This window comes from Lepisma saccharinum, chromosome 10 (assembly GCF_977018435.1).
Source record: "Lepisma saccharinum chromosome 10, izLepSacc3.1, whole genome shotgun sequence".
In the NCBI taxonomy this organism is placed as follows: domain Eukaryota; kingdom Metazoa; phylum Arthropoda; class Insecta; order Zygentoma; family Lepismatidae; genus Lepisma; species Lepisma saccharinum.
Genome location: NC_139238.1, coordinates 56615602 through 56630863, shown reverse-complemented (window position 1 = coordinate 56630863; position 15262 = coordinate 56615602). Strand labels below are relative to the sequence as shown.

Genomic DNA, 15262 nt, shown 5'->3' with positions numbered 1-15262 from the left:
AAAGTCTGAAGATTTAAGATTTTAGTTATGCAACGTTAGAGTTATGTGTAACGATAGGGGGTTGGACCCCGTATAATGTGACGGTTGCAAAATAGCCTTAGTGCTGAAGCACCCAAAATGTTAAATTCAAATTCATTCAAATCAAAAATTGGTACATAGTGGATTATGCAATAGGTTTAATGTGTATAGAATTTTACATAAGAGATTATGTTAATGCTGGAAATCCGGCCTTCGTCACTAATTCAATATAATTTCGTAATTCAACTAAGTAAGTTCTTCATCTTTCTTTGTCAGTATGTTCAGAGTTTACATAAGATATTACATTACATTACATTATAAAGTACATTAATCAATTCTTATTATGATACAACCGTACCAAAGGTACGCTATTTTTACATTAGTACATTTTGTAAAAATTTGCATACAAACTTCTCTTGTCGTAATTGTTCAGTTGTAAGTATTCATTTTGTATATATTTCTGTAATGATTCGTCACATTTGGCTGGTCTCTTCTTTAAGGCATAATACACATACTGAGCTATGATCCACTGCACAGCCTGTAATTTTTGTTCTTGGATAAAAATAAAAGTCTGGAAGTAAGATGTTGTCTACTGTAAGGTAGTTGGCAGGAAGTCGGCATATTTTCCCTAGTCTTCGGCAAAGGTATTGCCAATCATCACGTATTTCGGAGCACGTACTGAGTCTATGTTTCAAAGTATCACTTTTATTGCAAAATCCGCACTCTTCGTTTACTTCCAATTGCAGCCGGAGAGCCATCTGTTTTGTCAAGACTTTGTCATGCACTGCTAGGTACCACACAGATTGCACAGGTCTAGGTATGTGTCGTGCATTTACATTACGCCATGCTTTTGACCATTGGATAGTAGGGTGCACGGTTTGAATTCTTGGCATCACTCGTCGTCTTTGTAACTGCATTCGATATAATAATTGTACTCAATAACTGTTTTATGTTGCAATGTATTAGAAGTGACTGTGCTTTTATTTCAACATTCATCAGGTTAAGCCCTTCAACTCGTTCAGGTAGACACAGTGTCTCATACGCAACCCGTAATACATGTGCTTGTCAAATAAACTGTGTTGCTATACGCCGTATTTCAGCAGCTTATGGTTTGGGGAGTTCTAAGACTTCCGCTACATACCACACTTTAGAGAAGAGAAACACATTAATGTAGGTTACTCTGGCTATTATTGATAATTCCCGTCTCCTATCTAGATAAGTTGCATGCCGGTGGCGTGTCACTAACTGATTATATGTTATTACTTTGTTTTCTGTTAAGGTGGTACTGAAAATTATTCCTAATATCGTCACGTTCTTTACAATCTCATAGACAGAGGATCTATAACAATGTGCTGGGTGCTTTCCCAGTTGTAGAATTTTCGACTTTTTGTAATTCACCGTCAAGCTAGTTATTTCTTGTGTTCGTTCAAGTATTTTTTTTATACTGATTTCAGATCATGTTCATCTTGAAGTATTATAGTCACATCGTCTGCATATGCCAGGATTCGATGTGTTTGAGAATATAGTTCTATTCCTTTTAACTCATCCTGTAGCCAGTTTATGATAGGAGTTATCGCTAAACAATAGGCGAGATGTGAGAATGAACATCCCTGTCGTAGGCCTCGTTGCAAAGGAAAGTGTTTCGTCAGCATTCCATTGCTCAGGTTGTACAAGGGACCAGCGACCGTCTGAAAAACTCGGCAAGTCGTCCGGCTAACCCTGCGCTATATGTGCACACAGTGGAACTAATAGGTTCTAAGGATACCGAGCAACAAAAGATTTCTCCAGTTTCAACTTCTTCACGAGGAAGGGATACAATAGAGGCCGAATATCATCTCGCGGAAGACCAGGCAATTTTCAGAATAACGATAAACGTTGTTTTACTTGTGGCTCGGCATATCATTTTACTAGATCATGTCCACAAAGGGGTTCATACTCAACTAGCCGTAGAAGATGCTTTTTTTCACAACGAGGTCAGCCTTTTCGAAGAGAAAGCAATCGCGATTTTCCAAAAGATCAAGTTTTGAAAATTATTTGTTCAACGTTTTCGCCAAATGAATCAAAACAAAATCAACGACCAATGGTTATGATTTCTATATTTAGACGTCATTTTCCTGCTCTTATTGATACGGAGAGTACATGTTGCCTTTTGCGTTTTGGAATATTACCCCGACACTTTCCCCTCTCTGATAGAAAAACAGATTCGGTAACTTTATCTACGTTACCAGGAATTGCAGCAAAACATACTCCAGTGTGCAACTTTCACTTTTGGATCGGGTCTCACAAGTTCAGAATGCCATTAACTGTCTGTGGTAACCCTTCATTACAAAATCGTATCATTTTGGATGCGGATTTCTTTAACCTTTTTGTTACACATTTGACGAGAACTTTTATACTATTGTGTGAATCCAAAGCTTAATTTGTACCATATCTGCGTGACAAGCAGATACAGTCCTGGGGTAAGGAGATCCAAGTACACATGGGGAAGGAAGTACAAAACAAGGACCAAATAAAGTTCCCAACTGCAGAAACATCTACGGCAGTATATTTAGATTCGGATTCAATATATATCAAACCAAATTTCATTGCACCCCGAAAATTTGTCTGTTTCGATACAAAAACTAATCGAGAAGAATATTTTGCCAAGGGTACTGATCGAAAAACACCGCTACACCGAAATCGAGCGAGGTTATAAATAAAGCTCTTTTCGAAGAACTTCCTTTCAGATCCGAGAGTGTGAACAAAAAGTTTGCAGATAATCGGCGAATGTTAAAGGCATTTTCTAAACATTCTATGATACTCGAACCTTATGAATATGCAGAATTGGCAATAACTTTATCTTCTTCTGTTCTCCCTAATCAGGACTTCATTCTCAAAATCAATAAAGGCCTGTATGATCAGTATCGCTGCTTGGTCCCTAGGTTGCTCATAAATTCCTACACTACCAGATGTATTCCTATCATTAATATGAACCATTTCAAAGTTGCATTTCCGCGTAATTACGTAGTAGGAGTCTTACAGAAACCACAATATATTTCTTCAAATTTGCAAAGTACTCCGTCACAACAGGTAAACGCCATAGACTCAGCAAACTTAAAAAGTACCTTCAAATCTCCACAGAAATAATTTAATATTTGCACTGACTTAGATATATCACCTGATTTGACGGATCCCCAGAAACAGGAGTTACTTCATCTGCTCGAAAAAATACAAACATTGTTTTACAGCCTCGCCAGATGAATTAGGAGTTACCAATGCATACGAAGTGATTTTACCAGTCGAGGATGATATTCCGGTTAGACAAGCACCATAAAGGGTATCATCAAAGCAGCGGGAATTTATGAAGGCGGAAGTTCAGAAAATGCTCCGTCTGGGCATCATTCAGGAAATCCAATCCGAATATGAAGCCCCAATTTTGTTAGTTGCAAAGAAGTACCGAAGTTGTAAGGTCTGTTGTGACTTCAGAGCTTTAAACCGGAAATTGAAAGTTCCAATGGCTCTTCCGGCCATTTCTGATATCATTCATTATCTTAGTCGGGTGAAATATATTTCAACCCTAGATCTTTATACCTCCTACTGGAAACTAAATATCGCAAAAGACGACAGGCATAAAACAGCCATAGTAACTCCAGATGGAACCTTTGAATTCAACAGATTACCCTTTGGTTTATTCTCAGTCCCTGCAGCTTTCCAAAGTTGCGTCGATAAAGTCTTCGCAGCCCTTAAATGGAACAGTTTATGCGTTTTCCTTGACGATATTATTGTGTTTGCTGAAAATTGGACACAACATTTGGAGAGATTAGAAAAAAAAACTTTTCTCGCCTTAAAAAGGTCAAATCTTAAAGCCAAACCTAGCAAATGTCATTTTGCGTACGCCGAAACAGAAATATTAGGCCATATAATAGGCAGGAATGGTGTTGCAACCGACGCGAAGAAAGCAGCTGCCATAAAGAATATTCCAGTTCCAAAGAACTTAAAGGAAGTTCAATCATTTGTAGGATGTTGTAATTTCTATCGTAGATTCATACAAGGGTATAGTCTCAGCTAAAGCTTTGAATGATCTAACCAAAAAAGGGATACCATTTAACATGGGTGAGAAACAATTGTCCGGATTTAACCAGCTTAAAACGTGTCTTACGACCGCCCCTGTACTACGACATTTTGATCCCAATCTGCCCATTGAACTCCATTGTGACGCATCACAGCTGGGATTCGGCTCAGTTATTTGTCATGTTGTTCCTGATCCCAACATTGATCTGATCCCGTGAGCTATTGCTTCAAATTCTTTACGGGAGCGCAAGCAAATTATAGTATTTGTGAAATAGAAGTGTATTGCATTTTATTCTCCATCCTCCATTTTCGTCAATATTTGACTGATATATTCTTTACAGCTATGGTCGATAGTTCCGGTGCTTGTTGGCTGCAACGAGCAAAGGATTTATCGGCGAGGCTTGCAAGATGGAGTTTACGTCTCTCCCAGTTTAAATACCAAATTATACATCGCCCAGGGCGAAATAATTGCGTGGCCGATTGTATCAGTCGTGACCCTGTTTCTCCTTTAACTGATGACGAAAGAGATTATATCGATCATGGTGACATGGTTGGACTGATTGACGAACTAACAGACTCGACATTCAATGAAAGACAAAGGGAGATACGAGCTAGATAAATACAAGACTTTGAGCGGCGAGCCTTAATTGAGTTAAAGGAAAACGACCCAGACCAGCTGACTGTAAGATATTACACGTTAGATAATAGGGTATTGTATCGCCTATACAAAGATATGAAACTGATGTACACGACTCACCTTATACCGGGGGACATACCGGACAATCCAAAAGTTTGCAAAAGTTATATGAACGTTATTTTTGGAAAACCGCACGGAAAGACGTACTGAATTACGCCCGTTCCTGCCCAATATGTCAAGAACGAAACAAGTCGACAGGAAGGAAATAGGGTTTCTTTCACCCCCTGGCGGTGAGAAATATTTTCGAGAACTGGGCAGTGTAATTTTGGGCCCTATTGCCCCTTGTAAAGGGGGGTATAGATATGTAATTGTATATATAGACATGGTGGTAGCTCAAACCCTTGAGACTATATCAGCAAAGCCCGTGGCAAATGTTTTTGTTAACAGAGTCTCAGCTTGCCAATCAATGGAATTTTTACAGGAATGGATTCTGTTGTTGAATACACAAAATAGAATTCGTAGATTTTCGTTCATATGTTGTCATATGATGTTCAAGTGAACAACCAACAAGACATGCAATATGCCATGAATTTTCCGTAAGAGATTCTGAATTTGGTGGATGTGCCATTGTCTGATTACCCAGTGTATATTTTTAATACAAAAGAGGTTCGATGGCATGGTGTTGTCACACAATCTATCAGCAAAGGGAATGGATATGGATTGGTTGATTGCTTGATTGATTTGTTTGGTTTTACTTTGCCTTTTGTGCCACTTTTGGCTAATTTGTGAAGATGGGGATGAGTGATAATATGATGAAATTGATGAATGGACACTCACATACATCCATACCCAGGCCAGGATTCAAACCCAAGACCCCTGGCGTCGTAGCGAGATGTGCGGAAGGTTATGTAGATTAGAAAACAGAGGGACAGGGCAAAATATGGCAATAAGTATTGTGGAAATGAAAAATAGACTACTTAATCCGAAGATTTACAATTTGTTAATTACAATTTTTATTGAACTTATTTGAATAGTATGGTTGGTTGAATTTTCTCTTTTCTTAATTCATGTCACACCATTCGTCACTAAATTTTCTAACAGACATGTCCTTATATACGTTTAGTTTGTCCGCTATCATACTTGGTATTACCACCAGATCATCATCATTCTTCACGCTGTTTTCGAAATTATTAAAATGTAATCCTTGATAATAATTCTTCATATTACTATGAATGCAGGCTGACGTTCAAAGATGTCAATTGTTTTTTATTGATGCCATCATCTTCATCTAAAATTATTTTTTAAAATGTTTAAAATCAGGTCGGGGGAAGTTCAGTTATAGAGTTAGAAGGGTTCATTTTCCTTCCGCGCGCTTTATTAATATTTTGACTGAACGATTGATTGATTATTAAGTACAATTATTTGGGGTGTATTTATATAGAAGCTCTGTAGGGAGTAAATAGGGAAGTCAACCGCCTTATCATCTCTTCAACCACTATGTGTAACTGCAGGTGCAAAGTCTGTGATGATTTGATTTGGAATCAATATTTTTTGGAGGGGTATTATGTACACGTCGTGTACTGGACATGAACCACCAAGATGTTAGGTGATATCAGGGGAACCCCCAGTTCGTGAGGTTTAACTATATAATGCTCTATTGTATGACTACCTGGGCGTTGTGGCGATTCAAATAACCTCCATAAATAACACCGACACTTTGAATATGTAGAACACTCATCACCTCCTTTCATTTATTTGTCTGTTTCTCACAGTTGTTTCGAATCAGTGTTCATTGTTCTTTATATGTGCATATTGCAACACTGTTCTTTCACATCTTGTAGGTAAGTTCACATACATGTAGAAATGCATGCTTCAATGCAAAAGCGTTTTCCTACATTTCGTATCAGATAATTGCCTGGTGTTAGAAACAACAAAAGTGTGAATTTTTTATGAAGTAGAGTGGACGACGCCTGTGGTTCATTAACCCATACCTTCTGTGAAATACGACACGTTCCCCCAAAATGCATCACTACAAATATTCACAATTTTCCGTATCAAACACCAAGCAAATTTATCATGCGAAGGAAAATTTGTCATATTTCAACTTCGATTACAATGTTCGTTTCGAACAATGAACACAGAACGAACTTTTTCATTCATGAATCCTCATTTAAGCAGAGCATTACACACTTCTCATATGTGAGATTTGAAGATTTGTTCCCACGATACGTCACTAGCAAGGAAAGAAACAATTGAAGCACTCCTTAGCTACCGACCGGGGTTGCTTATGTCTTACCTCTCAGTATGGACAATTCGTTACATCCAGACTGGATACTGTTGCCAGGTCTTACAGAAATGTTTCCCTCTGTAAGATCAAAAAGAAAGCTAACAACAGCTACTGAGAAATCCATCAGATATTGCTAAATGGTAAACTACAGAGATCTCCAGTAATAAAATTTGGGAATTGTTCAATTCAAGCTGCCTCAGAAGGAATATTAATCGAGAAACTACTGGGTTTTCGCTCGCATATAGTTAATGTCTTGACGAAAGCAAACCCACTATGCATAACATTATGAGCATGGGTAACTTGTCATACCGGCTGCCTTTTGCCATAGCAATGATATATTACATAGCGGTGTTCATGCCGACCGTATGTTATGCATCCTCTACCTGGGCAGTGATGACCCTCAACCAATATGTGAAAGTCAAGTTACGGACAGCACAGAAGAATATCTTCTTGAGAATACTGGGTGCCTTTCGGACCTCCGCCGCAGTTGTAGTAATAGTAATTGCCGGTGTTCTCCCACTCGACTTCGATGTTCAGAGATACGCGGCCAGATACTGGTGTATATAGGCAGCTTAATAAGATCGTAGACCTTCTCGGTCAAAACCTCAACAAATATCAGGACATCGATCAATACTTAGAAAATGCATGGAAGATGGAATGGGAACAGCATCCCGGCTCCGGACGTACCAAAGGATTTCTGCCGTCGGCGAATATAAGACCTAAAAACTCCTTCTTCCAACCATCAAAGGTTATTACTCATTTCATTACAGTGCATGGCCCTTACGGTTCCTATTTAAAGAGGTTCGGACTAAGATCTGATGATAAGTGCCAGAAGTGTGGAGTAATGGATACACCGGAACACGCCCCTTTTTAACTTGCGAGAAATTTGACGACATCCGAATTCGGCGTCTGAGGCCTAATTTAAGAAGAGACTCATTCCAGCAGATGGCGAGCCGCCAGCAGAATTTCATTATCGTCAACAAGCTTGCAGATATAATATCAAGCTATGAAGAATTCGAGTATAGAAGATCTAACCCAACACAGAGAGATACTACTCTTGGCTCTACTATACCTAGATTGTCACAGCTCAGTATGTACCTAGGAGGTCAACCCGAGTACTGTGATCCGCCATTACTGCGACCACTGAGGAAGGTCATCAGCAAGAAGAGATCAGGTAATACGAGACAGGACCAACTCCCCTTAATAGAAGACGTTTCTTTATAACTTCCATTAGAGGTAGACAGCTGGAAGAACTGGAAGCAGATTCGTAGTGCAGTCCCGATTCCAACACGAGCGGATGCTGTGCAGGAGAAGATGACCAGGCACTCCCTAAGCTTCTGGGAGAGCCTTTTAGTCCATCTTACTTTACTTTATCTTCTGCATCTTGTGGTGGGTGTTCTTGGTCCACCCGCAGTTCTCATCTTGTAAATTTCCTTTATTATCATATTCTCTCTTCCTGTATATTATTCCATGCTATCTATTGTTCCTGGTGGTCTTCATTTGAAGGCCACTCCAGTTTTCTATGGGCCCTATTGGACTCTGAATTATTTTCTCTACATTTTATCTATTATATCTTATTTTATATTTATCATATTAATCTCATTATATATTATACTTATGTATGCTTTTGAAAACTTCTCTAGATTCTCAAACTCTAATTTCAAACGTCTCGGTTTTACCTTAGGTACCGAGACTTATATTACTCGCTTATCTTCTTATTCTGTAAAAAAATGACTTTTGATTTATTTCTGAAAAATCTTTAAACAAAATTAGAAAATTTAAGTAGATATGAAATTTTGTGTGAACTTTCTGCTACAAAACATGCATTTTATACATTTATGAGCGAAAATAAAGAAAATATGTGTTTTTATGTGAAATAAACTTTGGTATATAGGCTCGAGTTACCATGATCGGGATTTGTAACTCACTTACGAGGTCATATATACTCGCAGAAAAAATATCTATTTACCTAATAATCCGAGCCTCAGCACGGCAATTAGTGGGTGGGTTCGGACCCCATGGGCCCATGTAAGTAGGTGCCACTGACTATAAGCTAAAGTAAATTATTTGTAAAAATGTTCGGTGAACAAACTAAGTAACTTCATAATTTTTACTAGTATGATTATTGTTTTTACTATTTCCTGCATGATATGTATTATTCTGACACACTTTAAAAGATTTGAATATCTACTATCTTATATATATCAATATAAGGTTTTCTTACTCTTATTAATATTTCATATAATTTTTAATGAATTATCCTGTTTGTCAAAAGTGTTTTTCTCAATGCAGTTACACCATTTGTGCTCTGGATCCCTCATATATATGACTGAATGAATTGTTATTTAGTTACATGTAGTTACACGTGTGTTTTATTATATAAGAAAAAAGTCGCGAGAAAATGATAATGTACTCTTAAGGATATTCGTTCATTATTGTAATATAAAATATTACTTGCTGAATAATTACAATGCACTGTAAAAAAATGCAGTCTTTAAATTTTAATATTGTAACGACCCCGGATCGTCACAAGTAAAGACGGATCCGCCTCTAAGTTTGTTAGCTTCTATGATCAACTTTTGTAACTGTTTACTGTAAATATTGTTAGTTCAAGATTGTAACAAACTCGGATCGTCACAAATAAAGACGGAACCACCTCTATGTATAATCAACTTTTGTAACTATTTAATGTTAATATATGTAGTTCAATATTTTTCCGCTCGCTTACGCTAGCATCGCCGACCATATATAAAGGCGTTGGCCTGGCTGGTAAGTTAGTTGCACTCCGCCTGCGGGCGAGAGAAGGTGCCCTTCGCTTATGCGAGAGTCCGAGCACCGAGGGGAAGGTCAACTCCGCCCTCGGGCGAGAGAAGGCGTGCTCCGCTACGGCGAGAGACTAAACACCTAAAGGAGAGAAGGTGTCCTTCGCTTATGCGAAAGTCCGAGCACCGAGGAGAATTTCTGCTCCGCTAAGGCGAGAGTCTAAGCACCATACACGAATCCCACTCCGCTTTCGGGCGAGAAAAGGTGCTCTCCGCTAAGACGAGAGTCCCAGCTCCATAGAGACGTTAAAACTCCAGCTTCTGGTAAAAGAGATAAAAGGCCCTTATAATATTTAGTTTCGGCTTACTCCCTCCTAATAATGGGAAAGTATCTCGGTTGCTTTGTAAGAAACCAGGTGAAGTAAGAAATGTGTTTTTCCGTTTCCCTACTTGTATATATGTATAGTACAATTTTAGTAAGCTTCTTAAGGTACTTATTATTGTTATCCCTGGGTAGTTTTTTTTTTAAAAAAACGTATATATATATATATACATTATTTTTTTGTTAAGGAAATAAACTGGCATATAAACTTTCATCACCTGTTGTTCTGTTGAGGTAAAAGCTATTGGTCCCATTTCATCTGATATCTTTGGAGAAGCTCTATTAACACCCAATCCCTGAGAACTAAGGAGTCTCATCTCTCCACTGAATTTGCAGTTAGCATTATGCACATTACAAAATGTTGTCGTTCTCCGGAACGCGATCGCCGAGCAAAAGTGTCTGTGTCTACGTCGACGACGGAGGACGTTGCATACATATTTGGCGCCCGACGTGGGGCAAGATACGGAAATAAATAAGTGTAGCCCGATTGTATTAATAAATGGCTCCCAACGTAATGAGCCGACAGCTTTATAATGACCCGACAGAACGGTGAAATTAATGGAAGGCGACAGAACTGTGAAATTAATTGAGCCCGACAGAACTGTAAAATTAATTAAGCCCGACAGAACTGTGGAATTAATTGAAGCCGACAGAAATGTGGAATTTAGTGAAGCCGACAGAACCGTGTGATATGGACCTTAAAAGGACTGTCCAGTGAAAGTGAAAGTAGTGTGAGCACCATTGCATAGATTATTGGCGCCCGACAGCATAAAATTGGCTCCAGGACCATTCCTTAAATTCTGGTGGCCTGACAGGTGAATGGGACTGATTTGTTGTGAATTTAGTACATAAAACGTTGAGACTGCTCAAATTTTTGCACCTGAATGTTGGCCAGATGCATAAATATTGGCACTCGTAAAGCGGGATCCAGAAGATATATATATATATATATATATATATATATATATATATATATATATATATATATATATATATATAGACTGAAGCATAAGACAGAGGTTTCAAAGGACTATGATTTGATCAGCAATATGTATTGAGAAATCTATTTTTGACCCTATTATGAAAATGAGGAACAGAAGATAAGACTCCAAGGAGGTGATGTTGTGGCTTATGATAGAACTGTTGAAGATCCCGATGAAAGGCTCGTGGGCAGTGAGATTGCAAAGATGAATGTATTTTGGTAAGGCTTGAGTTTGTATATAGAGGTCAGAGTACCAATTCCTTCGAGTGCAGTAAGGCCAGAAAGGCGTGCCAGAGCGAGTGTCTCCGAAGATGAAGAGCGTATAAAAATCCCGAGTATAAAGGCTTAAGTAGCTTGCAGGAAGCCGCTTATATGTAATGAATAACTTATGCTCAATCTGCCGAAGTAATTACGTTCTTTTATATAGTTTAGCAACAATGGAAAAAGAGTTTTATAAATGTTAAAGCTTTAACTTGAGATGTGTAAGGGTAACAAATTGTGAAGGACTAATACATGTTGAAGTTTATATGAATGTGCTCTTTTCGAATCGTAAGAGATTGTCAGTTGTTGAACTTGGTGGCGTTAGCGTCACACAGCTGTGCTTCTGTCTTTATTTAAGAATTAGTTCAACGTATGAAAGTTCAGTCGAGGATAAGAACTGAACGTGTCAACCACGCGTTAGAAGTATTTCTGAGATTTCATCACAATGGATTGTCGTCGTAAAGTGTTCCCGGATGAAAAGAGACTGAAGGAGAGGTTGACCTTAGCCAACCCGAAGTTGACAGTTCTATGTGAGACTGTGTCAAGGATGAAAAGAGGCATTGAACTAATACCACCTCTGCGAGATCCCGAAGAACTCAGACGAAGGAGGAAACCAGCTCGTCAGTAGAAAAGTGCTTTGTTAAAGTGCATGGCGGCCTATAATCTGCAGTGGGGATACAGCTCTTTGCGATATTCCCCAAGTCATGCAGGAATTTTGGATTTGTGCAAGGTGTCCTCAAGGAAAAGTGTGTCGATAAAATCTAGTGTGGACAAGACCCAGTTAGTATCTACTTCTTCTGTCCCGGTGTTTGTGAAGCCTGACTCTCCGCTATCTTTCCCAATGGTGAAACCTACCGCTTTAGTCTCACCGGACACGATAAATGTGTGCTCTTGTGTAGAGCCGCAAAGTGTTGTCCCTTCAAACAAACCGCAAGTACCTGAATCGTCTCAGATACAACTTTGGATTGAAAGCGTAAGGATGTTGAAAGCTGAAAACCGCAAACTGGAGACTGCCAACCAGTAAATGAACAATGAGGCCAATGCCTGGGATGTAATGGAAACCTCGCCAGTGAAAACTGTTTCCGGCGAAGACCAAACTTCCATCAGCTGCTCCAAGAGTTCAACAGACGTGATAGTTTCTTCTCCCCTACATAACACAGTGGTTCGTTTTGAAGCTGGCTGTAAGAACAGTTGTAGAATTTTGGACTGGAACAGTAAGGATTCTTTATTGGTTCCTCAATTTACGGCTATTTTGGGTGACTCACCTAGGCCTTATCCTTGGTATATAGCTATGCTTCGAAGACTTCTTATCCGAGTGCCCAGGAGGTTTCCGTTTGTGAGATTTCTCAAACGAAATTGACTTTTAATTTAAGAAGGGTTTGAAGAGTATGTTCTCATATATGAGTAAATTGTTTTAGTATTAGTGTTCTTTAAAGAAAAAAAAGAAAAAGATATCTTTTGGCAAAACATTTAACCTATTTAAACTCAATTTTTTTTCTTTTTCCCCAGAGGAGGAGGGATTATTGTAACGGATCGTCACAAGTAAAGACGGATCCACATCTAAGTTTGTTAGCTTCTATGATCAACTTTTGTAACTGTTTATTGTAAATATTGTTAGTTCAAGATTGTAACGAACTGGGATCGTCAAAAATAAAGACGGATCCACCTCTATGTATAATCAACTTTTGTAACTATTTAATGTTAATATATGTAGTTCAATAATTTTCCGTTCGCTTACGCTAGCATCGCCAACCTTATATAAAGGCGTTGGCCTGGCTGGTAAGTTAGTTGCACTCCGCCTGCGGGAGGAGAAGATCAACTCCGCCCTCGGGCGAGAGAAGGTGTGCTCCGCTACGGCGAGAGACTAAACACCTAAAGGAGAGAAGGTGCCCTCCGCTTATGCGAGAGTCCGAGCACCGAGGAGAATTTCTGCTCCGCTTTCGGGCGAGAGAAGGTGCCCTTAGCTAAGGTGAGAGTCCAAGCACCATACACGAATCCCACTACTCCGCTTTCAGGCGAGAGAAGGTGCTCTCTGCTAAGGCGAGAGTCCAAGCACATAGAGAAGTTAAAACTCCACCTTTTGGTGAAAGAGATAAAAGGCCCTTATAATATTTAGTTTCGGCTTACTCCCTCCTAATAATGGGAAAGTATCTCGGTTGCTTTTTAAGAAACCAGCTGAAGTAAGAAATGTGTTTTTCCGTTTCCCTACTTGTATATATGTATAGTACAATTTTAGTAAGCTTCTTAAGGTACTTATTATTGTTATCCCTGGGTAGTTTTTTTTTAAAAAAACGTATATATATACATTATTTTTTTGTTAAGGAAATAAACTGGCATATAAACTTTCATCACCTGTTGTTCTGTTGAGGTAAAAGCTATTGGTTCCATTTCATCTGATATCTTTGGAGAAGCTCTTTTAACATCCGATCCCTGAGACCTATGGAGTCTCATCTCTCCACTGAAGATACACTTAGCATTATGGGTAAATTTATGCATATTACGAAATGTTGCCGTTCTCCGCAATGTCGTTCTCCGCCGAGCAAAAGTGTGTGTCTTCGTCAACGACGGAGGACGTTGCAATATCTTTCGAGCAACAAAATTATACTTCCATAGTATAAGTTTAAAAAGTAGAAACAATCGTTTAACTTAATTTATTTCATTGAAATTTTAGGTTGAGCCTGCTCGATATAGGCTGCGTTATCAGACAAATACAACTGCTGAAGAAAGATAGCATACTTGTTAAGAGAACACTGACATTGATGTTATTATATAGAAATTCCAAACTTACATTCCAGGTGACGTTGAAACTCGTTGAGGCTATATTCCTTGGTTGTAGATTGTAATCAAAATTATCTGGAACTAAATAGAACAAATGTCTCACAAATGTCATTACCTTATGTTTATAACAAGAGTTTTGCAATATACCCATATATGCAATTAAAGTTATAAAATACATTAGTAGCATTGAGCAAAGGATTTCCATGTATTTCCTACATAGGAACAGAGACCGGGAGAGAGAAAGAGATTATTAAGATACACAAGACATACGATTACCCATATAATCATTTCGTACACATGCCTTGTATGGTAGCTACTAGAATTAAATATTTTCCAAAATATTTTAGAGCAGTGAAATTTCAGGTCATGCTCCTTTCTCTCTCTCTCTCTCTCTCTCTCTCTCTCTCTCTCTCTCTCTCTCTCTCTCTCTCTCTCTCTCTCTCTCTTTATCATTCCAACTTGCAATTTTATACCAGTCACAAATTATAATTTTGAATGACTGGAAATGAACATATAACTAGTAACCTCACTTCAAAATAGTCAAGAAATATTTCCATTATATTATTACTTTGAATAAACAAATTCTTAAAATTTCAATTATGGTATAGAAACTAAATTAGAAGGAATAATTGATGCATATGACCTTCAAATGACAACAAGGTCTTAACTTTTAAATACCCACCTATACATTTGGTTTCCGCCATTAACTGTGGAACTTCTTCCCCTTTGTACGAGCTTCCATCATCGTCGTATAATATTACACGAACTGTGTACTTTCTTCCTGAAGACAGGTTGGATATGTTGTAGACCACAACATTGTTTGGTTTCTCCGATAATTCGGCTGAAATTAAACACGGAGTTTCTTCTCTCCATTCGTCATCTTTATCTTGTCTCTGTCAATATAAGTGCAATCGTCAGTATCTGCGTAGACCATTAATAGGATAAATTTATACACATAGTATTTCTTGGTCTGCAGTCCTTACTATTTTGTAAATTACTGTCCTGCAAGACAAATTATTTTTTAAATATTTTATACAGTGGGTATTTTAGTAAGACTGAGTGCCATAAAATGTTTGGAATCCTTCCATCATCTTCAACAGAAGCA

At 38.3% G+C, this 15262-nt stretch overlaps 1 protein-coding gene across 1 annotated transcript in view; it reads right to left on the bottom strand.

Annotated features, from left to right (window-relative positions):
- The window catches only part of LOC145994361 (uncharacterized), a 389770-nt gene that overhangs the window by 148996 nt on the left and 225512 nt on the right, over positions 1-15262 (bottom strand). The window contains exons 10-11 of the mRNA XM_083130476.1: positions 14840-15050; positions 14168-14238 (exon numbers count right to left, since the gene is read on the bottom strand). Of these exons, the coding sequence (XP_082986602.1) occupies positions 14168-14238; positions 14840-15050 (282 nt within the window). The remainder of the gene's footprint in view (positions 1-14167; positions 14239-14839; positions 15051-15262) is intronic.